This window comes from Pleurodeles waltl, chromosome 6, assembly GCF_031143425.1.
Source record: "Pleurodeles waltl isolate 20211129_DDA chromosome 6, aPleWal1.hap1.20221129, whole genome shotgun sequence".
Lineage (NCBI taxonomy): Eukaryota > Metazoa > Chordata > Amphibia > Caudata > Salamandridae > Pleurodeles > Pleurodeles waltl.
The window spans coordinates 422,043,556-422,062,816 of record NC_090445.1 but is presented as its reverse complement, the minus strand read 5'-3'; the positions used below and the strand labels follow the sequence as shown (position 1 = coordinate 422,062,816).

The 19,261-nt window shown below is 41.9% G+C and overlaps 1 protein-coding gene across 2 annotated transcripts in view; it reads left to right on the top strand.

The window, feature by feature from the left end:
* The window catches only part of LOC138299820 (uncharacterized), a 151,936-nt gene that overhangs the window by 83,690 nt on the left and 48,985 nt on the right, over nucleotides 1-19,261 (top strand). The window contains exon 6 of one of the 2 annotated variants that reach the window (XM_069238412.1): nucleotides 7,201-8,037. In XM_069238412.1, coding sequence (XP_069094513.1) covers nucleotides 7,201-8,037 — 837 coding nt within the window. The remainder of the gene's footprint in view (nucleotides 1-7,200; nucleotides 8,038-19,261) is intronic. The other variant, XM_069238414.1, reaches the window with a different exon arrangement.

The following is a 19,261-nucleotide window of genomic DNA, read 5'->3' as shown; positions in this document are numbered from 1 at the left end:
CCCGTTTCCCTCAATTCTTAGATATTGGCATCTATTTGATTAACCTTAGAATTATGCCTTGACCTATTATGTACTGGCATAGACTATGGTCCACAGACAAATTGGAATCCTTTAGAGTCTTGGTCAAAGTGCTTTTAAAATATCCAGGCTGTGAGACGATTACTTTGTTTGCTTTTATAAAGTCTATTCTCTATCAAATAGGCTTGCCTTCCCTTTGGGATACTACAGATACAGCCAAGCTAGTCTCTCGCTCCTTGATAAAAGACTGCTTAAAGGAGTACCTGTGGTTGAGGGAACTGAAATGTGCTAAGACAGGAAGCCTAACAGACTTTTTTCTAGATATAAAGATCATCCCTGCTTATGGACAGTTATTTGAAACCCTCCCAGGATGTACCTGTTAGACCTGACAGCCATAGGGTGTCTCCTTCCAACTTTTTGCCTGCATCCCTCCATTTGTCTGATCTCCTATTAACTGGTTGTAGGAATCTGTGTGCTTTACCCCCGCCGACTAGTGCTAAAGTGCTTGTGCTCTCACCTCTAAACATGGTAAAATTGGCTCATACCCAATTGGCATATTTAATGTACCTGTACGTTCCTAGTAAAGTGCATCAGGTGTGCCCAGGACCTGTAATTTAAATGCTACAAGTGAGCTTGCAGCACTGATTGCGCTACCGACATAATAGACCCACAACTATGTCTCAGGTCTACCATTGCTAGGCCTGTGTGCGCAGTTTCACTGCCACTTCGACTTCGCATTTAAAACTACTTGCCAAGCCTTAAATTCCCCTTTTCGTCCATATAACTCACCTCTAAGGTAGGTCCTATGTAACCCAAAAGGCAGGGTGGTATGTAAGTAAAAGGCAGGACATTTACTTATAAGATGTCCATTTCCTGGTAGTGAAAAACTCCTAAAGTAATTTTTCAGTACAGCGAAGCCTGCTCCTCTCATAGTCCAGCATTTGAGATTCCCTTATATGCTTTCAAGTAGTAATTTCTGATCTGAGAGAAATAGACATGTCATATTTGGTGTGGTCGGAATGGTACTGAGAAATCCTATTTACTGGTGAAGCTGGATTCTATATTACTATTTCAGAAATGCCACTTTTAGAAAGGCATTTCTCTCCACTTACTGCCATCTTTACCTTACAGCCGGCCTCATTCCACATCTGGTCTGTGCTGGTTGACATCTCCCCTTGTGCTTTCCACCCAGACAGCCATAAACACAGGACACTCAGCTGCATCTACATTCATCTGCATACTGATGGTTTTTCTCTGGTCAAGAAGGGTGGAGGGGCTCTCACTTACCTTTCAAAGGTCAGTGGTCTGCCCTCACACAAAAGAATGATACCCCCCCACAGGGCTTCTGGAAGACAGGGCTGGGTTGAAAGGGGAACTTGTGCCTTTCAAAACCACTCTTTGACGTTTCCCCCACTACAAAGGCATTTTTGGGTATGTATACTGGGTCTGTGACCTCACCAAATCAGACATTTCTGGACCTACAGCTGGACTGCCTTGCTGCCCAAAGGGCTCCTTTGCTTTTCTGGAAGCACTGCTCTCTTGCATGTTGCCCTGCCACCTGCTGACCCCTGACTCTGCTAGAAGGACTCTGCCTTCCTCCACAAGTGCTCTCCAAGAGTTTGGACTGAGCTTGACTCCTGTTGTCTCAGGGCCATCAAATACTTCACCAAATAGAGAAAATCCAGTTCATCGGAAAATCAGCACAACGCCTGCAAAAACAGACGTGCTGGCCTCGCTGAACTGTTCCCATTGGGAGCAGGGCCAAGACTGATTTGCATATGGCTGGGTCCAAACTGGGGTGGCGTGGTGAGCAAAAAGACACTGCATTAAGCACATATCTGTGTGAGGGGGGTCGGGGGGTTGTTTGCATTGTTCCAATTCCGTCCATCATCTGTTCTTTATTTACTATGATTGTGGCACTGGCACTTTGTATGTGATTGTTCGTACTCATCGTTTTTAACCTGTTGTATCAGACTCGAGACTGAGATCAGTCAGCATGCAGAAGCATCACTGGTGTCTGGCAGTATGCCAGTCTGCGGAGTGGCATCAATTGGCCTGTTGTAGTAGTTTGTAGATATATTTTGTAGATCTCTGGCTGATCGTATCTGAGGTCAGTTGGTGAAGACAAGATATCTCTCCCTCTCCCTGCATCCATCATGCATGGTTCATAAGGTGAATGCTGCTGTCTGATGCACTTGGCTGTTTGTTAAAGCTGCAGTAACAGCCTCTTTAAATGCGCTACTCAATATTTTGACTGAAAAAATCTATTGTAACACAAGGCTGTCTTTCGTGTACTGAGGTACCATTTTCATAGGTTAATTTCTGCATGTGATATAAAACTACCAGGGGTAAACACAGGCCTGTGGTTGTTTGCAAAACATAACAAGGCTTTAATAATATTTTGGAAATGTCTTTGTACCTTATTACAAAAGGATATTTTCTGTAGTTGGTCCACAATCGAAATCTTTAATTTCTAATACACATGCAAGGCGGGTGCTGTGCCATTTGTCTCACTGCCTATTCTGAGCCTGGTGCATTGAGATTGCTGTATCATAATGCACATACCACACAGGCATGCAGACTTTTCCATCCTGGCAGTCAAGCGATGAACCATCAGCTGTGTTAGCAACAACCACAAAAAATCTTTAATAAGCAAACAGCGACGGGCGCCAAACATGCACCAAATACAGGTAAACAGTATCTGATGTTTGGCCTCAGTCTTGGAATGTACAGCAAATGTGAGGAGATATGAATAATATTTGCTGGCTTGTTTACAGAGAAGCTTGAAGGGACTGAAAACAGGACTGGTTGTGTCAACTGCTTTTCAAGAAACAAGAAAGTAGTCCCTGAAACACATGCTAAAATGGTGACCAGTGTATTGATATAGTATTTAGCTCCTGCTCTTGGGAAGGGCTAAACACAGCAAGGGGCATGTAAAATGGGGAGAAAGAATTAAAGAGTGACGATGGAGCTAACAAACGGTAAGCCTCTGAGCGAGCTGTAAGCCCACAAAGTATATACAACATGCCTTAAAGATACAACGTAAGTGCTGTCTAGCTAAGACCTAAAAAGAGAAGACCGCAACTCTTGCCCAGTGAGAGCTAATAGACAGCTCTGGGCTGGCTCGGTTCATATAGCCTGAAACTAAATTGAAGGATGTAGAAGAGTGGATGAATTGGGAAGAACTATTGTTTAGTATTGTTGGGAGAGATGACTAAAAGAGGAGCTTGCAGACTTCAGAATGTCGTCCCAGTTCTATTACTGATTTTGATTTAAACATTGCATACCTGTATGTGACAGAGTCTCTATACACAGTGTGTGCTTAGTACGTGCTAATGCCTCCATAGAAACAAATACAAGTTTTGTCAAATCCCCCTCTTTCCCTCTCTACCAGTGGTCTACAAGCTTTTTAGTGTTGCACCCCATACACCCCCCTCCCCCCAAACTCCCATGGAAAAAATATCGGGCCTGCCTACTAATTTATCACAATTATTCTATTAAATTGTCAATGTTTGAATATGTGTAGACTTATTTAAGCATTGCTGTTAAGTTCTGTTACTGTTTTAAATGCAGACACATGATGCCAAACATACTATTCTGGTCAGGCAAGCCTTACTAAAGTGTAAAAGTATTCACAGTGTGATTATTACCAGTGACAATGGGGGTTTTGAAGAGTATTTGGAGTCCCTTCCCTTTTGACACATGCTCCCAGCTTGGATACAAATGACAAAACATGTTAATGATTGCCTATTATGGAGCGCTTTAATGCTGCTCATTTTTTTCACCTTAAAACAAAGCTCTGTTTTCAGCCTACTGCTTTGTTTGTCCAGAGGTTACACCCCCACCCCCAGGATCACTGGGAACCCCCCCCACGGAGGCATGCCCCCCAGTTTGAAGACCCCTACTCTAGACCCTATCCTTTGGTTTAATGCACCTTAGATACTTACTTGTCACACTTAGTATATTGTATTAAGAAAGCATTGTGTATGCTTGAATGACTATAACATACTCAATTTTCATAACTGAAAGCACTGTTGGTGTGCTTTTAAACTTTTATTTTAAAAATTAATATCCTATGTTTATAGCAAAATATGTATACTGAAGCTTGTGGAGACAACTGCTTACCTGAGTAGCCACAGTAAGAGATAAATTACATATGCAATCCAAATTGTGTGTGTTTTCGATGGGAATTGGAAATGTAACCTTGTGTATTGAATATTGCTCTACAAAAGTAATATAAAATTATGTCCCCAAAACTCTTCTGGTTGCATGTGTAAATACAACTTTTGTAGCTTGTCCACACACATGCAACACCTAGACCCAATAATCAGGCTGTGGCTTACAGTAATTCTTCATTGTGTACCATGTTACCATGCATCATGTGACAATGAAAAAACAAAATGATCAAAAACTGGATCTATTCAGCTTTACATCTTACCCATTTACTTTTAGTCTGAAGAACCATTTTGAATAGTATCAGTACTTAAGTTTGACTTTGAGCCGTCCTACTGCTTACCACTGGATGGCTTTCACGTCAGTCTTATTAATTTTCTTATTATTAAATGGCTTTCTTTCCTCTTCTTGTATTTATCCCTCCCCTGGACCACAGCTTCTTTATCATCCTTTTAATCAGATGACTTGTTTGCTTCCACTGCTTCCATTCAGAGAAGTATAGTTTTCTTTTGCATATAGTACTCCATTGACTTCATGTGCTTTATTGTTATTCCCCCACTATCTCGTGTGTTCCTTCCCTTCCCCACTCCCCAGCCTTCCACCTATGCTCTGTGTTGCCATCCCACTCACCAGCTTATCTATGCCTCCCATCTGCCTCATCCCACTTGTTTTCAAAAATGTTTTGTTCACTGTTGCCCTCATCTGTGTCTTTCAAATCCCTCCTCCACCCAGCTCTGGCTCCACCTCCGTTGCTTCCCCACCCTTCTCCTTCATGCTCAGCTTTTGATTTACCTTCCCTTCCCATATGTGCCACCATCCATCCTGGCTTGGCTGCACTTTACAATTCTCCTACCACGCCCCTTTCCCCTCTCCCCCAGTGCAGGATACTTTTTAATGCCCGGCATTGGCAAAGCCAACAGTTGAGACCGGCCATACTAAAAGTATAGAAAAGAATTAAAAAACATTGTTATGAATGCTTCCATAATGGTCATCATGTTGTGTGATGTAACGTGAAAATATATTGGAGCTGTCATGTAGAAAGCATAAAAAATTAAATTCTTCTTTTCTACACTTACTATACTCTCAGGCAAGCCTCCGCTTTAAATCACGCAACATGCTGTTGTCACAATTTCTGATGCTGGGGACATTTCAGGTTCCGTGAGATGGAAGGATGGTCTGGGTTAAAATTGTCATACTGGTCACATCTCCCCTAATGGTTCCTACACATTTTACATATTTTTGCTTGACAAACAAATTAACCATTTAGTCCAAACATTTCAGGTCCCTTTTGCCTGTTGGGATGGACTCTGGGGTAGGGTAACACCCTATGTGTGCTTCGCTGCTTCAAGAAGGATTCCTGCTCTGTGTTTTGACAATTCTTGCTCTGGGTTTTGACAAAATATGATCACCAAATACTCTTTCTTTGTGGTAAACTTTGTGGTTCCTGAGGGAAAAAGCCTTTCATAACAGCACCATTAAAAGAAGTAGGAGACTCCATTGGTGACTCCTTCCTTGTTATTGTGCCTGGTTTGCTGTGATCTAAGCTCCTAATTTAGCAGGGACAGGCAATAGCAATATCTTGGTTTCTATTAGCCCTTCAGTAGTATAAACCAAAAAGCATCCCCGAGTCTCCCTACTAAACAGCATCACAGAGTTATTGAGGTCCACTGGAGCCAGGGAAGAGATGACATGATATGTTCCGCAAGTATGCCACAGTAACCCACAGCCTTTATGACTGTTATTTTCAAAGGCCTGGCATACACGAAACCCCTTCCCAAACTGCATCTTTATAGGGGGTGCCTGGTTTGAATAGCGGGGCCAAACAGCAGGCGTTCTGTGTTCCACCTCTTTCCTTTACTGCAGACTAGTTTCCATGCAGCAAGATTTGAACTCCACTCCCTCATGCCATCAACATCTACTACTTTGTGGGTTTAATTCTGAGATTTTCTAATTGCACTGTCTCTCTGCGCTTCTCTTGCTCTCTGTGCTTCTCTTGCTCTCTGTTTACTGCCTACAACCTGACTCTGACAATCCACTTTATCCACCCAAATGGTTCTAGCATAGTTGTTGGATGTTAAAGGACCTGTCCTATCATAATCCCGCTGTGTTCATTGTTTTCCTTCCACATTATATTTTCTCTCTAGTCTCTGATACACTTCCTACACCTGTTTCGTGGGACTCACTGCTAGAATGCTTACCTTGCTTCCAAGTCTTCTGTCTGTAACTGTTACAGGCAGTACTGCAATCCTAGCATACCACATCCTAAATTTGTTATCATGCAGTCATTAGGACTCGTTAGATTTTTTGCCATGGAATGTCACTGATAAAACGATGCTGGTGTAGACTGTACAAATGCTGCATGGATACCGTTTGGCAATTATTAGACATTTTGGGCTAACTGTGTGAGATTTGAATGACATGGTGGCATCATGGTAAGGCTCGTATCTGTGCACAGCTTTTCTTTCATGTTGTGTTCTTGAATTCGTTAGCTGACCACACTGTGACAGGGGACCCGCTACGTGATTTTATTTCTTTCTGATGACACTGCTTAATGAAATCTCTATTTGTATGCTTTTGAGGTGCACCCCTACTACATCGGATCCACTACATCATAGTTCATTAAATTAAAAAGGATGGGCTAAGGGAGATCTCCCCAGAAGACATTGTAAAGTCCCAGAATGTAGTGGATCTAGATGTATCAATGAGTACTTCCCAGAAGCACAGATAGGCTTTATTGGCCTATCACACTAACCCAGCCCCAATCCACCATCCTGGCAGCCTTTTAAGTGGTTAATGGTAAATTGTTTTAACCCCTGATCTGAATTGTATGCAGCCTTTCTTAAGTATTATGTTCTGGTATCTTTTTGGTTAACTAAACACGAGGACATAGCCAGCCAATCATTTTTTTTAAAAATAGTTTTCATTCTGCACACTTATGCATTGATATGTACTAAAATATTTGTGTCTCCTGTTCCCGTTTTGACATTTCAGTATTGTGATTGTCTGCAGGGTGTTCCAGACGCCAAAGCATCTGTTGATTCAAATGACAGCGAAAACAAATCACTACTTGAGAAGATGGACAGCGCAGTGAAAGAGGGCACAAAAGAACAGTTTGCTGATGAGAAAGATGGCGCCTCAAAAAATACTGGAATTGACCTATCCCGAGAAACGCCAGCTAGCCCTACTAGCCTGGAGGGGGACTTTCTTCTTGAGAAGGTAGATCAAACCCCCAGTATGAAAAGAAAAGTTGTGTCTATTGAAAAGCCAGATAGCACCTCCAGCAAAGGTGAGAAAAGGTTGATCCTTGAGAATTCAAACTGTACCCCTAGTGAGGAGGGGTTAAAATCTCCCTTCGATGAGCTGGACAGCCTGATCAGCATGGGGAGAAAGGGAGCAGCAGTGGAGAAACCAGACAGTGCCACAAGCACATGGACTGGCAGCCTTCTGGAAAAAACCATTACCCCTGGGAAGCCTGAAAGGACTGTCACTGTTGGTGAAAGGGGAGTGGTGCTGGGGAAGTCGGACAGGACTTTCAGCAGTACGGAAAAAGGGATGTCCCTGGGAAAGTCCGAGAGGACTGCAAGCAGTAGAGAATCCATGGGAAGGTCTGACCGAGCTGCCAGTAGCCGGGAAGCAAATACATCTCTTGGAAAGCATGACTGGGCAACTGTCAAGAGAGAAAGAAGAACGTCCTTAGAGAAGCTAGACAGAGCCTCGTTTGCACACTGTGATAGAGCCCCTTACACGGCAGACCCAGCTGCAAGAAAGAATGCGTGTTCAGATAGCGCCTCGACACGAACTAGCACTCCCGTAGGAGAAGAGGCAGACACTTCTCATCAGACCAAGGTAGGATGCTTTCCTTTCGTTCATAACTCGTTTGCTAGGACACTTTAGTGAGCCATGCAATTCCTTGGTATCTGTAATGCCAAGTGATACTTCTTTTTTCCATCACAACTTCCAAAGATATCTGTGTGAGGTCTTTGTGAGGAGTGGCACAAAGGCAAATAAATCCATCACCAATAATTAAGTACAAACAGCCATTGTCCCGTGTGATAGATTGTGACAACTGGGACTTTGTAAATACTTTTTGTGGGTGCCTGAAGAGCTCCATTATAAACCTGGAACCAAACCGAATGTGAGCTGAATTTGAAATGAAAGCTCAGTTACGAAGTTTTCGCCCTCCCACTAAATTATAATCGTATGATTTATTTTGGGGCTTTATGATGGCATCACTAGCTTCTGGTTAGTAACCTACCTTCATGTTTCCTGTTTCTAGGATGTCAGTTAGCATTTCTTCAGTGACGCACCATCGTATGCATCATTTATGTTTACATTATACAGAGACTGTCAGTGGTGTGGTTTCTGAATTAGTTAAATAGCAAAGGATATGGGGCTGAAGAGTGGATGCCCAATGACTGCCCATTTGTGGCAGATCCACAAGAGGCCTAAAATTTAATTATAAAAATATAGCTAGACTCCGTACTCGGCATTTTGAGTTTGTTATGTAAAAAGAATTGCAGTTTTCCCTTCTTTATTAGAAACGGATCTGACTGCCAGAGGTCTGATGCAGTTCTCCTTAAGGCATCTATAAAACTTGACATCCTGGTTAGCAACTGACAGGGACACTGGCAGAGTTGAAGCTAAGCGGAGTGATCCTATTTGTGGAGAAAGGGCACATACAAGGCTAGACTAGATGACAGCTGGATAGATACAGTCGGGGTCAGGCAGTCTATCTGTAAACCAGAGATCAAGAAGGCAAGCACAGGAGTGCACCATAATAACCCCAGGTTTTATATAGTTTTGAAGGAAATGCCTGTGGCCGAATCAGTTTACTGTTACCTTATAGCACCAAAGACTATTTTAACATTCCTTGACGTACATGTGTATTTAGTGATTGTGTCTCGCTGTAAATAGTACTCCCTTGTGCCCAGAGTTTGCTCATTGCGGACCTTAGAGTGGAACGTTTTGTGGCCACATCATGCAATGAAACGTTTCTTATAGTTGGTCGTGTGCACGAAGCAGATGTATGGAAGTGTACCACTTCTAGGCAACTGTTTTGTTTCAGACTTCGAACTGAAAAGTGCATTTCAATACAGACTCTGCTGAATCAGAATAAGCTGTATAGAGGCCTGGTGAATATCCAGATACGCCCAGTTAGCCATACCCTAGTTTATCTTCTATTCAGATTTTACAGTTTATTAACATATAATAGACAAGAGACAAAGTAAAAAATACATACCTACAAATTCAGGAGACCGATTCTTGGGACGGTTCTAGCTCACAATAGTACAGCGGCTGAAAATCAATTTTGATTTTCCATTGTGTGGTGTCTTGTATGTGTAGAATAGCTGGAATTGGATATGAATGGTAAGGTTGAGAGGGAATGTTGTTGAATGTGAGTAGGTGTGATTGAACAGTGGGGAGGTCTCTTGAATTTGTACTCATGTACTTTTCTTTGTTTGTCTATTATGGTAATTGTTGTGAGCTCATTTGTAAATAGCATAAAGAAAATTATTGAGAAAAATGATGTGAAATATTTTTTGTATACTTGTTATTGGTATTGTTGGATGAAATTATGTCAATAACTAAGTAAATAAATTAAGTTAATTTATTTGAATAAGCTCGTTCAAGACATTATTGCCCATTGGGGTATCAGAACAGACCGCATCTTAGGTAGCACAGTCATGTGGGACTTTTTTCTCTCGTTAGGTTGTACTTTCTTCTTGGTCCCAGACCTATATTCTTTTCAGGAGGCGGGCCTTCCTTATTAGTGTGCATCAGACCGTCGTGCAGTATGTGTGGTGTGTCTCCCACCCACACATTCACTAAAAGACTGAGTTTTGTCAGAAAGTGACAAAACATGCCCTCAAAGAAAGAGATGGAATCAGGCAGAGGGGGAAGTTAGGAGACGTCGGAGCAGAGGAAGAGAGGAAAAAATAACAAGCATTTGCAATGCAATAGGTCTCACATTTATTTGAGTTAGGCTATTGGCGTTGTAAAGTGATAACTGGACTTTTTTTGCCTCATAAATTGGTCAACCCTGCCTCATAATTTGGTCTTTTCCTCTCACATAATTCCAATTCCAGTGGTCCGGCATATAACTAAGCACTTCCATTTACCTTCTTTCCTGCAGCAAAAAATGAAAATGTTGCCGTTTAGCATCCTAATGTAAATATGCCATGCTAATTCCAATAGAATACCTCTTTCACCACCCAATTATTGTGACGACATCACAAAAATTGAAGATGGTGTAGTTTTTATCATCAGTTAATCAGATATTTGTATAGTGCAACTTCTCACCCGTGGGGTCTCAAGACACTGGCCTCAAAACATACTCACAGTTCAGACTAATAGCAACAGTAACATAAAGCTAATAATGTTACACAAGGGGGAAAAGCTAAATGCTAAAGAAATCAATCTGAAGATCCATCACAAATAAAATGTACTTGAAACCCTACACCACAATTTCTTCAAGACACTAAATAAAATACTTTCTTTATGCAATTAATGCTAAGGCTGCACTCTGTGAAATCCTGACCCAAACCCTGAGCGGTAAAATCCATTTGATTTGTACAATAACAAACATGCAAGGAATCTTCACTGAACTTCGCTGCATGTACATGCGAGTTGTACATTTTTATTGTCTGTGCTCTGAAAATGTGAGAGGATTTTTTTTTTCTTTTCAGTGGTCCCACCAGCACAACCGTAGTTAATAAGAAACAGTTTTGCAAATGTACCTGCACAGACCACCATAGTCATAACATGGCATAACATAACACAACATAGCATAACAATAAACAACATAACATAACATAATATAGCGTAAGATACCACAGCATAACATAACATAACACAGCATAGCATAACATAAGACTACACAGCATAACATAACAAAACAAAGCATAACACAACATAGCTTAACATGACATATAACACAACATAGCATAGCATAACTTAACACAACACAGCATAGCATAAGGTAACACAACATAGCAGAACATAATACAACACTGCATAGCATACCAAAACATAGCATAACTCAGCACAACATAGGATAACAGAACACAATATAGTATAACATAACATAGCATAACTTAACATAACACTACATAGCAAAACACAACATAACATAGCACAGCATAGCATACACGCGTGCGACATAGCATAACATAACACAACATAGCATAGCCCAACATAGTATTACATAACACAACATAACACAGCATAGCATAACATAATGCAACATAGCATAACATAACATAATACAACACAACATAGCACGACATAACACAACATAGCATGACATAACACAATATAACACAACATATAACATAAAACGGCATAACATAGCATAACATAACACAATATAGTATAACATAGCATAGCATAACACAACATAGCATGACATAAAATAGAACATTGCATAGCACAACATAACACAATATAACACAGCATAACGTAATACAATATAGCATAACACAACATAGCATAACATAACACAACATAAGACAACATAGCATAACATAACAGCATAACATAATAACATAAAACATAGCATAATATAATGCAGCATAGCATAAGATAACACAACATAGCATAAGATAACACAACATAGCATAACATAACACAATATAGCATACATAATACAACTTAACATACCATAACACATAACACAACATAGCATGACATAACACAACATATCACAATATAAAACAACATATCAGAGCATTCCATAACATAACATAACACAGTACAACATAGCATAACATAACAAAGATCATAGCATAGCATAACACTATGTAACGCCACATAGCAGAGCATGACATAACACTACATAGTAAAAAACATTGTCATTTACAACGCCAATAGCTCTATAGCAAATGTGAGACCGATTGCATTGCAAATGCCTGTTTGTAAATTATCATTAATAGGACAAATTTTAGATTGTACCTCTTAAAGCCCGCACTGGCTCCTAGGTAGCCTTTATATTTGCTGATTGACTAATTGTACACAAAGGCAAATAAATCCATCACCAATAATTAAGTACAAACAGCCATTGTCCCGTGTGATAGATTGTGACAACTGGGACTTTGTAAATACTTTTTGTGGGTGCCTGAAGAACTCCATTATAAACCTGGAACCAAACCGAATGTGAGCTGAATTTGAAATGAAAGCTCAGTTACGAAGTCTCTCCAGTCTCTTTCCACACTAATTTGTACTTCTGTCCTTTTTATCCTTTGTCAGTCAGTGATGGGAAAAAGGGAATGTTTGAAAGTGGATTTGCATTTGCTCAGATTTTTGCATGAGCAAATGTTGCATGTGTTTTTTTTTAATGCAAATATGGAATTCATAACGTTTCCTAACAGTACAGTTTATAAGCCTGCGTCTGCAAATATTAATTCTTGAAACTCGTAAATCTGTACCATTCAAGGCCATATACATCTAGATGCACTTTTGTGACTTTCTTTAAGAATCTGGCTCCTAATTTATTTTCATTTTGCCCGTAATGGTTACTTTTTCCTGTATTGTGCTTCAGACAAACAGTTTTTAAAGTTTCACAAAGGTTTTTGTGCTTTGCATTTTTTTTGTATCTTTGTGTACATTTTATTTTGAAAGCAAACAATTGCAGATTTTGCTCTCATGCTTGTGCTTGTATTTGCATATATTGAGTGAGCCTGATGAATAGCCTCAAAATTGTTCAGTTTTACACACGTGTACACATTTTATATTGAAACCACTTTCAGAAATATATGTGCATTAAAATTTGTTAGGCAGGGAGTTGGGCCTAATTGTCCAGTGGAAAACGTGCTCTCCTTAGCCCAAAACAACATGTTCCTGGAGTTATGCGATGGAATTCCACACCCATGTGTGGTTAGTTGCCTGAACATGAAGGTCGGTTATTTTATTTGACATGGTCTAATCGATGTGATAGTGATATCTTTTCCTGGATAAGGTTCATTCTGTACTTCACAGTGGAGCACCCCCCTCTTGCCTTCAACTAAAACTTGTTCTTCCCTTTCTGTCCCGCTTTGCGGCCTTCGGTAGTCAGCTAAGAAGGTGTGGCACACAAATCTATTTGGGAGGGATAGGTTCTTAATGCAAGCCTTTAGCTATTGCAGTCTCATGGACAGAACAGATTATATTGGCAGCATGATGCTCTTTTGTCAAGACTGTATTAGAGAGGAAGTGGGGCACCTTTTTTTGGTCCATCAAATTGGAATCTGTTCTCTGGGCAAGGCCGCCAATTTTAGTAATCTCTCTTTGAACCAGCAAGTTCGCTTGTTTAGTCATCCTGGTGTTATTTGTAAAGGTTGATTCATCCGTTGTTCACCGATTGTTAAGAACTTTATCTGGTACTTGTTCCTTGGTTCAAGATTGGAAGCCACACACTGAGTGTTTTCCATCATGACTTTGGGCCTAATTACGACCTTGGGGGATGGGATATGGAACTTGTAAAACGGAGGGCGGATATCTGTCACTTTTGTGACGGAGTATCGCATCCGCCAAGGTCGTAATCGGGCCCTTTATCTCTTCTGGTCTGCACATCTTGATGCGTTTCAGAGGTACTGGTTTAGCCAACTCATCTGCCATTTTCATCGTATGGTATGACAGAGTAGCTGTCGTGATACAGTTATCTGATAATCACCAGGAGAGGGGCTTTAGCTACCAGAAACTAGCTGTTGCCCAGATACATCCGTTTCAAACAATAACAATAAAAACAAGTATTGAGAAAGCCAACAGGCCTCGCCTTTTTGAGCTATTGGCTTTGCCAATACTTTTGCAGACGCTGTCCACAACATCAGCCAAACAAAAAGAGGTAAACAAGGTTCAGTGACGTGGTTACTACTGATGGTTCCTTCATTCTGTAGGTTTGCGTATGTGTGATGAGCATCATCATGCATGTGCCCACAGAATGACTTGGGCACAATTTTTTTTTTTTCAAATTTTCCTTTCCAATCTGGCAGGCACAATTTAAACTGGTAAATAACAAATAATTTTATTTGCTTGAAAGCCCTTTATGGATTGCAATGTGGTCTGGCAGCAAGTGGTATCTGCTAGGCCTTTAAAAAATAAAATAAATAATGAAATGACCATCAGAGGTGGGGGGCGCGGGGCAGCAGAGTTGATAGGTTAAAGGAGAAGAATGAGGGAGCAACAGTGGTGCGCAAAAATGGCTTTTGTACCACTACCAGCCTAGCGGCAAACGTGAGCTGCCGGTGCATCAAAAAAAATTAAAACGTTTATTTCAAAGACTGTAAGGTGATGGTGAGCAAAGAACAAACAGGTGGGGGGACAGAAAAGTATGTTGTGGAATGGTAAGGTACAGCCTGTCAGTGTATAGTAAAGTATGGTATTGTATGGTGTGGTGTGCAGGGCCGGCTTTAGGTCTGGTAGCGCCCTGTGCGACAGTTTATTGTGGCGCTCCCCACCCATGACCTCCTCCTCGGTTTCACTCACTACCACCGTGCAAATGTGCCCCTCATCCCTCCATCGCTCCCCTTTCACATACATTCATGTGTTTTAAAGCACTTGTAAAGGCTGACTTTATTAATCCACTCAGCTAGCCACATAAAATATAGGGGCATATTTAAGAGCCCCTAGCGCCATTCTAACACCACATTAGCGTCATTTTTTTACGCTAATGTGGGGTTAGAAAGCAAAAAACACTGTGCCGTATTTACAAAGTGGAGCAATGCATGCATTGCTCCACTTTGTATCCCTTTGCGCTATATTATGCCTGCACCAGGCATTATGTATGCAAAGGTGGCATTCCCTCGTTAGGGAGGACCAAAAAATGGTTCAAAGAAGTCTGACAGAGTTCTTTGCGGCATTTTTTCCGGCACTTTTAACGCCTGCTCAGAGCAGGTGTTTAAAGGAGGCGTCTGTTGCTTACAATGGGCCTATGGATGCTTTGCAGGATTAGCATCAATTTTTTTTATCCTAATCCTACAAAGCGCAAAAAATTGACACTAGTCCCCTAACTACCGCCATGTTGCACCATATTTTAAATACAGCGCACACATGGTGGCGTTGGGGGAGTGCTAAGGGGCACAAGAAAAGTGGTGCAGCACTGTGTGCATCGCCACTTTTTTCAAATATGCCCCATAGGGGCATATTTAAGAGCCCCTTCCTAATGCCATTCTAACGCCACACTAGTGTAATGTTTTTTAAGCTAATGCAGCGTTAGAAGGCCAAAAACGCTGCGCCATATTTACAAAGTGGCGCAATGCATGCATTGCACCACTTTGTAACGTTTTGCGCTACATTATGCCTGTGCCAGGCATTATGTATGGAAAGGGGGCATCCCCTCTTTAGGGGGGCCCAAAAAATGGTGCAAAGACACTCTCAAAGGAATAACACGAGACCAATTTATAAAAATACTGAAGATTTTTAAGTAATTTTTGATACCACGATTATCAAAATTGGTTAAGTACTTCTGGAGATACGAATTTTTGAAGTTTAAGAAAAATAGTCTTTTTGAGCGTAATTACGCACCATAGGAATCAATGGAAAGTCACCTTTAAAAATACATATAAAATCGTACAGTTGGTTTACCTAGTTTTTCTTTTACAGATTGGTCGAGGTCGTCTGTGGGCACACTGTGGCAGCTGGAGAAGTTCGGGTGTCTCACGGTTCCAGCGGGAGCGGCAGTGAAAGTTCTCTGGAGCTGGTGCAGGGCCACTGCGAGGGACCACTTGGAAAAGCACTGCACAAGTAAGTGTAGAGGTGGTTCCTTGGAGTCCCTTTGTAGCGTCAAAGTTGCAAAGAGTAAGGGACCCTTAGGGCACAGCAGGTTCCTCATTGCAGGGCACAGGGCGGCCGGGTGCAGAGCGAATCTGTGAGCCAGGAGCTGTGCACAAAGATGCCCTATGAAGCTGGAGGTAAGTCGGTTCAAGGGTCGTTTGCAGGACAGTGGGGGCACTCTGATGGGAGGTCAGGTGTAACTGAAGTCACTCGACTTGGGCTTCCGCCTGATCCTTTTTCAGCCCCGAGTGGGCTGGTTTTCCTAGTGTCCAACGTCAGCTGATCAATACCCAGGATATTGGTATAGTTTGACTACTGGAGGGCGCTGTACCACCAAACTTAACACACTTGCAGGGTTTGTCCTCGCAGTCGTCGGGTCCAGCTTCGACTTCCAGTTCAGGAGATAGCTGCTGGTCAGTGAAGTGACCCTCACTGCTTTGCTGGTTTCTTCTTGTTGCAGAGTGGTACCTTCAATCTCGAGGGAGTTCTTGGGTGATTTTCAAAACCTGGAGGTCCTCTGGGGTTCTTTAGAGTTTTTCTAGTTGTCCAGCAGCTCATCAGTGGCGCTTGTCGGGTCCTGGGTGTAGCTGACAGGGTCTGACACCTTTTCTCTGTACAGCAGGTACACAGTTCTCGTGCCTTGGATCTTCTTGGCGCTAGTCTTCTTTTTGTCTGTCTAATCTGGTTTAGGGATGCCCACTAAATTCTGAATTTAGTGGGCGTTTTAGGGGGAACCTGGTAGTGTCCAATGGGGCACTTACTTTGGGGTGGCTACACCCACTACAGTGACCACTTCCTGTGGGAAGGGTCACTTCCCTATCCCTGATTGGCAATTTGCTTCCATCTAAGATGGAGGAAAATTAAATGGAGTGTCCACCTCGCAGGCAACACCTTAGGGGTGGTGCATGCCAGGTGGGGCCACTCCTCCTTTCTCCCACCAAAGATGAGGGTTTGCAAAGGGGTTGACCATCAGCTGCTAGCAGCAGGCCTGGGGGGGTTGAGTTTCAAAGGCAGTAAGCTCTTTGAAGCTCGCCGCCAGAGCAGTGTGCACATTCCTTTAGGGAGGGAGTGTTAGCACCTCCACCCAGGAAGGGCATTGTTGTACAAACCAAAGAGACAGATCTCACCCAAAAGTTTGTAGATTGGGTGTCTGGAGGTGGCAGGCTGATAGAACCAGTCAGCAACCATGCCAGGGTAGTTAACTTTTGCAGGGAGCTCCTTTAAGGCGACCCCTGGGAACATTTTATTATAAATCCAGTACTAGTACCAGTTTGGATTTATCATTCTGAGTTGTTTGATACCAAATAACCCAGGGTTCAGAGTAGCCATCACATAGCTGTGAAACTCGTACTGACCAGTGTCCAGCACATGCATTTAAAATGGCTGCTCTGTTTACTCACTATGTCCCAGGTTTGGCAAGGACACAGTGGGGGCATATTGCTCATGCAGCTATGCCCTCACATACAGTATAGTGCACCCTGCCTTAGGGATGAAAGGCTTGCGAGAGGGGTGACTTTACATATATGTTATGCAGTGTATAGTGGACAAGGCACCCAGGCAGTGTACCATGTTGAGTTTGCATTTTAGGATTCCACCAGGACACACAGCCTGGTATGGCAGTGCTGGGTGCATCTGCATGCTTGGCCCTAAAGGGTAACACAGTCAGTGCTGATGCCCCCAGAGGCCTATCCTTAGTACCCCATGTACTGGATACCTAAGTACCATTTACTAGGGACTTACAGTGGCAACTAAAGGTGTTGCCAATTACCTTTGCAATTTTAGGGAAAGACCAATGGCACTGGGAACCTGGTTAGCAGGATCCCAGTGCTCTCACGTCAAAGTTGCATCCAGAAGCAAGGCAAAATGTGGGGGGGTGGGAAGGTACTGCAATAAAGTGCCAGTTTCCCAAAAAGACAGACTAAAAACATATCGGCATTCTGGCCAATAGAAAAGCAACATTCTGGCCAAATGTACATATTTTTACATATCATGGAAGCTTCAAACTTTTGTTAACACTTATACATTAACCTCATTAAGCTACAGGCGAAAGCGCAATAAGAGCTGTCAAACTACCAAAAAAGCACTCTACAGTATGTTATTTTCACTCTACAATGTTCTATCCAACTCGTAATTGTGAAACATAAATTTTAAACGCACCTTATTTTTTGCATAAAACATTCTAATCATGCTTTAGATATCCTATAAATCTGACAAACATGCCAAAAAAGCACTTTAACTAAACAAGTGATGACTTATTAGCTATAACACAAAGCTAGTAATGTATTTTGAAATCATTGTTAAAAGCGACCTAACAACCTGAGGTCTGCTGATGTTGTTATTCTGTACCAAAGACTAGAAGGGGAGAGGATGAAAAGTAAAATGGAATAAACATTAACACAGGAAACAACAGTGTGATGCAAACCAGGAGCAAGACAAACTAAAAACATATACACTCTTGCAAAGTGCTGGAAGTAGAAGAAAAAATAGGCCAAGACCGAAAGCAAAAGCAGTAGAAGGACTGTCCCAAAAAAAAGCAGTACTTGGTCCATGCTCTAGGGACGTGGAAAACACATGAACAGAGGGTGAAGCCAGCAGTACTTGCTGACTAAACAGGAGACATCTGCTGAGGAGTATGCATTTGCATCGATTCATCAACTGAAGAATCTGCTGGTGGTAGAAATATTGATTAGTGGATTAAGGTACTTGATCAGAAGACGTTATATACTTTTGGCAATGATTTTATCAATCATATATTTGTAGAGCGCAACTTGTCACCCCTGCGGGTATCGGGGCTACTATCTTTTCAAATTCCTCACCAGCCAACCCACCTCCTAGTCAAGAGTAGTTGTCTATTTAATAAGGGTCTAAGGGCCATATGTACGAACACATTTTCCCATAGACACAGAATGGGCAAACTGCTTGCTACATCTGGCCCTAAGTTTGTTCTACGTTCCTGCCAATTGTGTCCATTTCAGCTGTGCCTCTAACGGTGTGAAAAAGGACGGGAACTGACTTACTAGGGTGGCAATCTATACAGCTTCTTGAAGTCACACCAGCGGAGGCCAAGCTGAAGTCTGGCACTATTCAGCAGCGCAGGAAATATTTCAACTTTTCTAGATCCAGGCTGGTTACTGGTGGAGAACATAAGGTGAGGAATCAGCAGGTATGGAGTATCCACAAGAAAGATCATTACAGAAGGCAAGTAACTTATTAATCTCGATGAGGTGGAGGCATGTTTCAAAGCACATTGCCCTCATTTTTCAGATCATGTTTTAACATGACTCCTTTTACTTCTAAATATGCTTTGAATCCTGGCTTATATTTT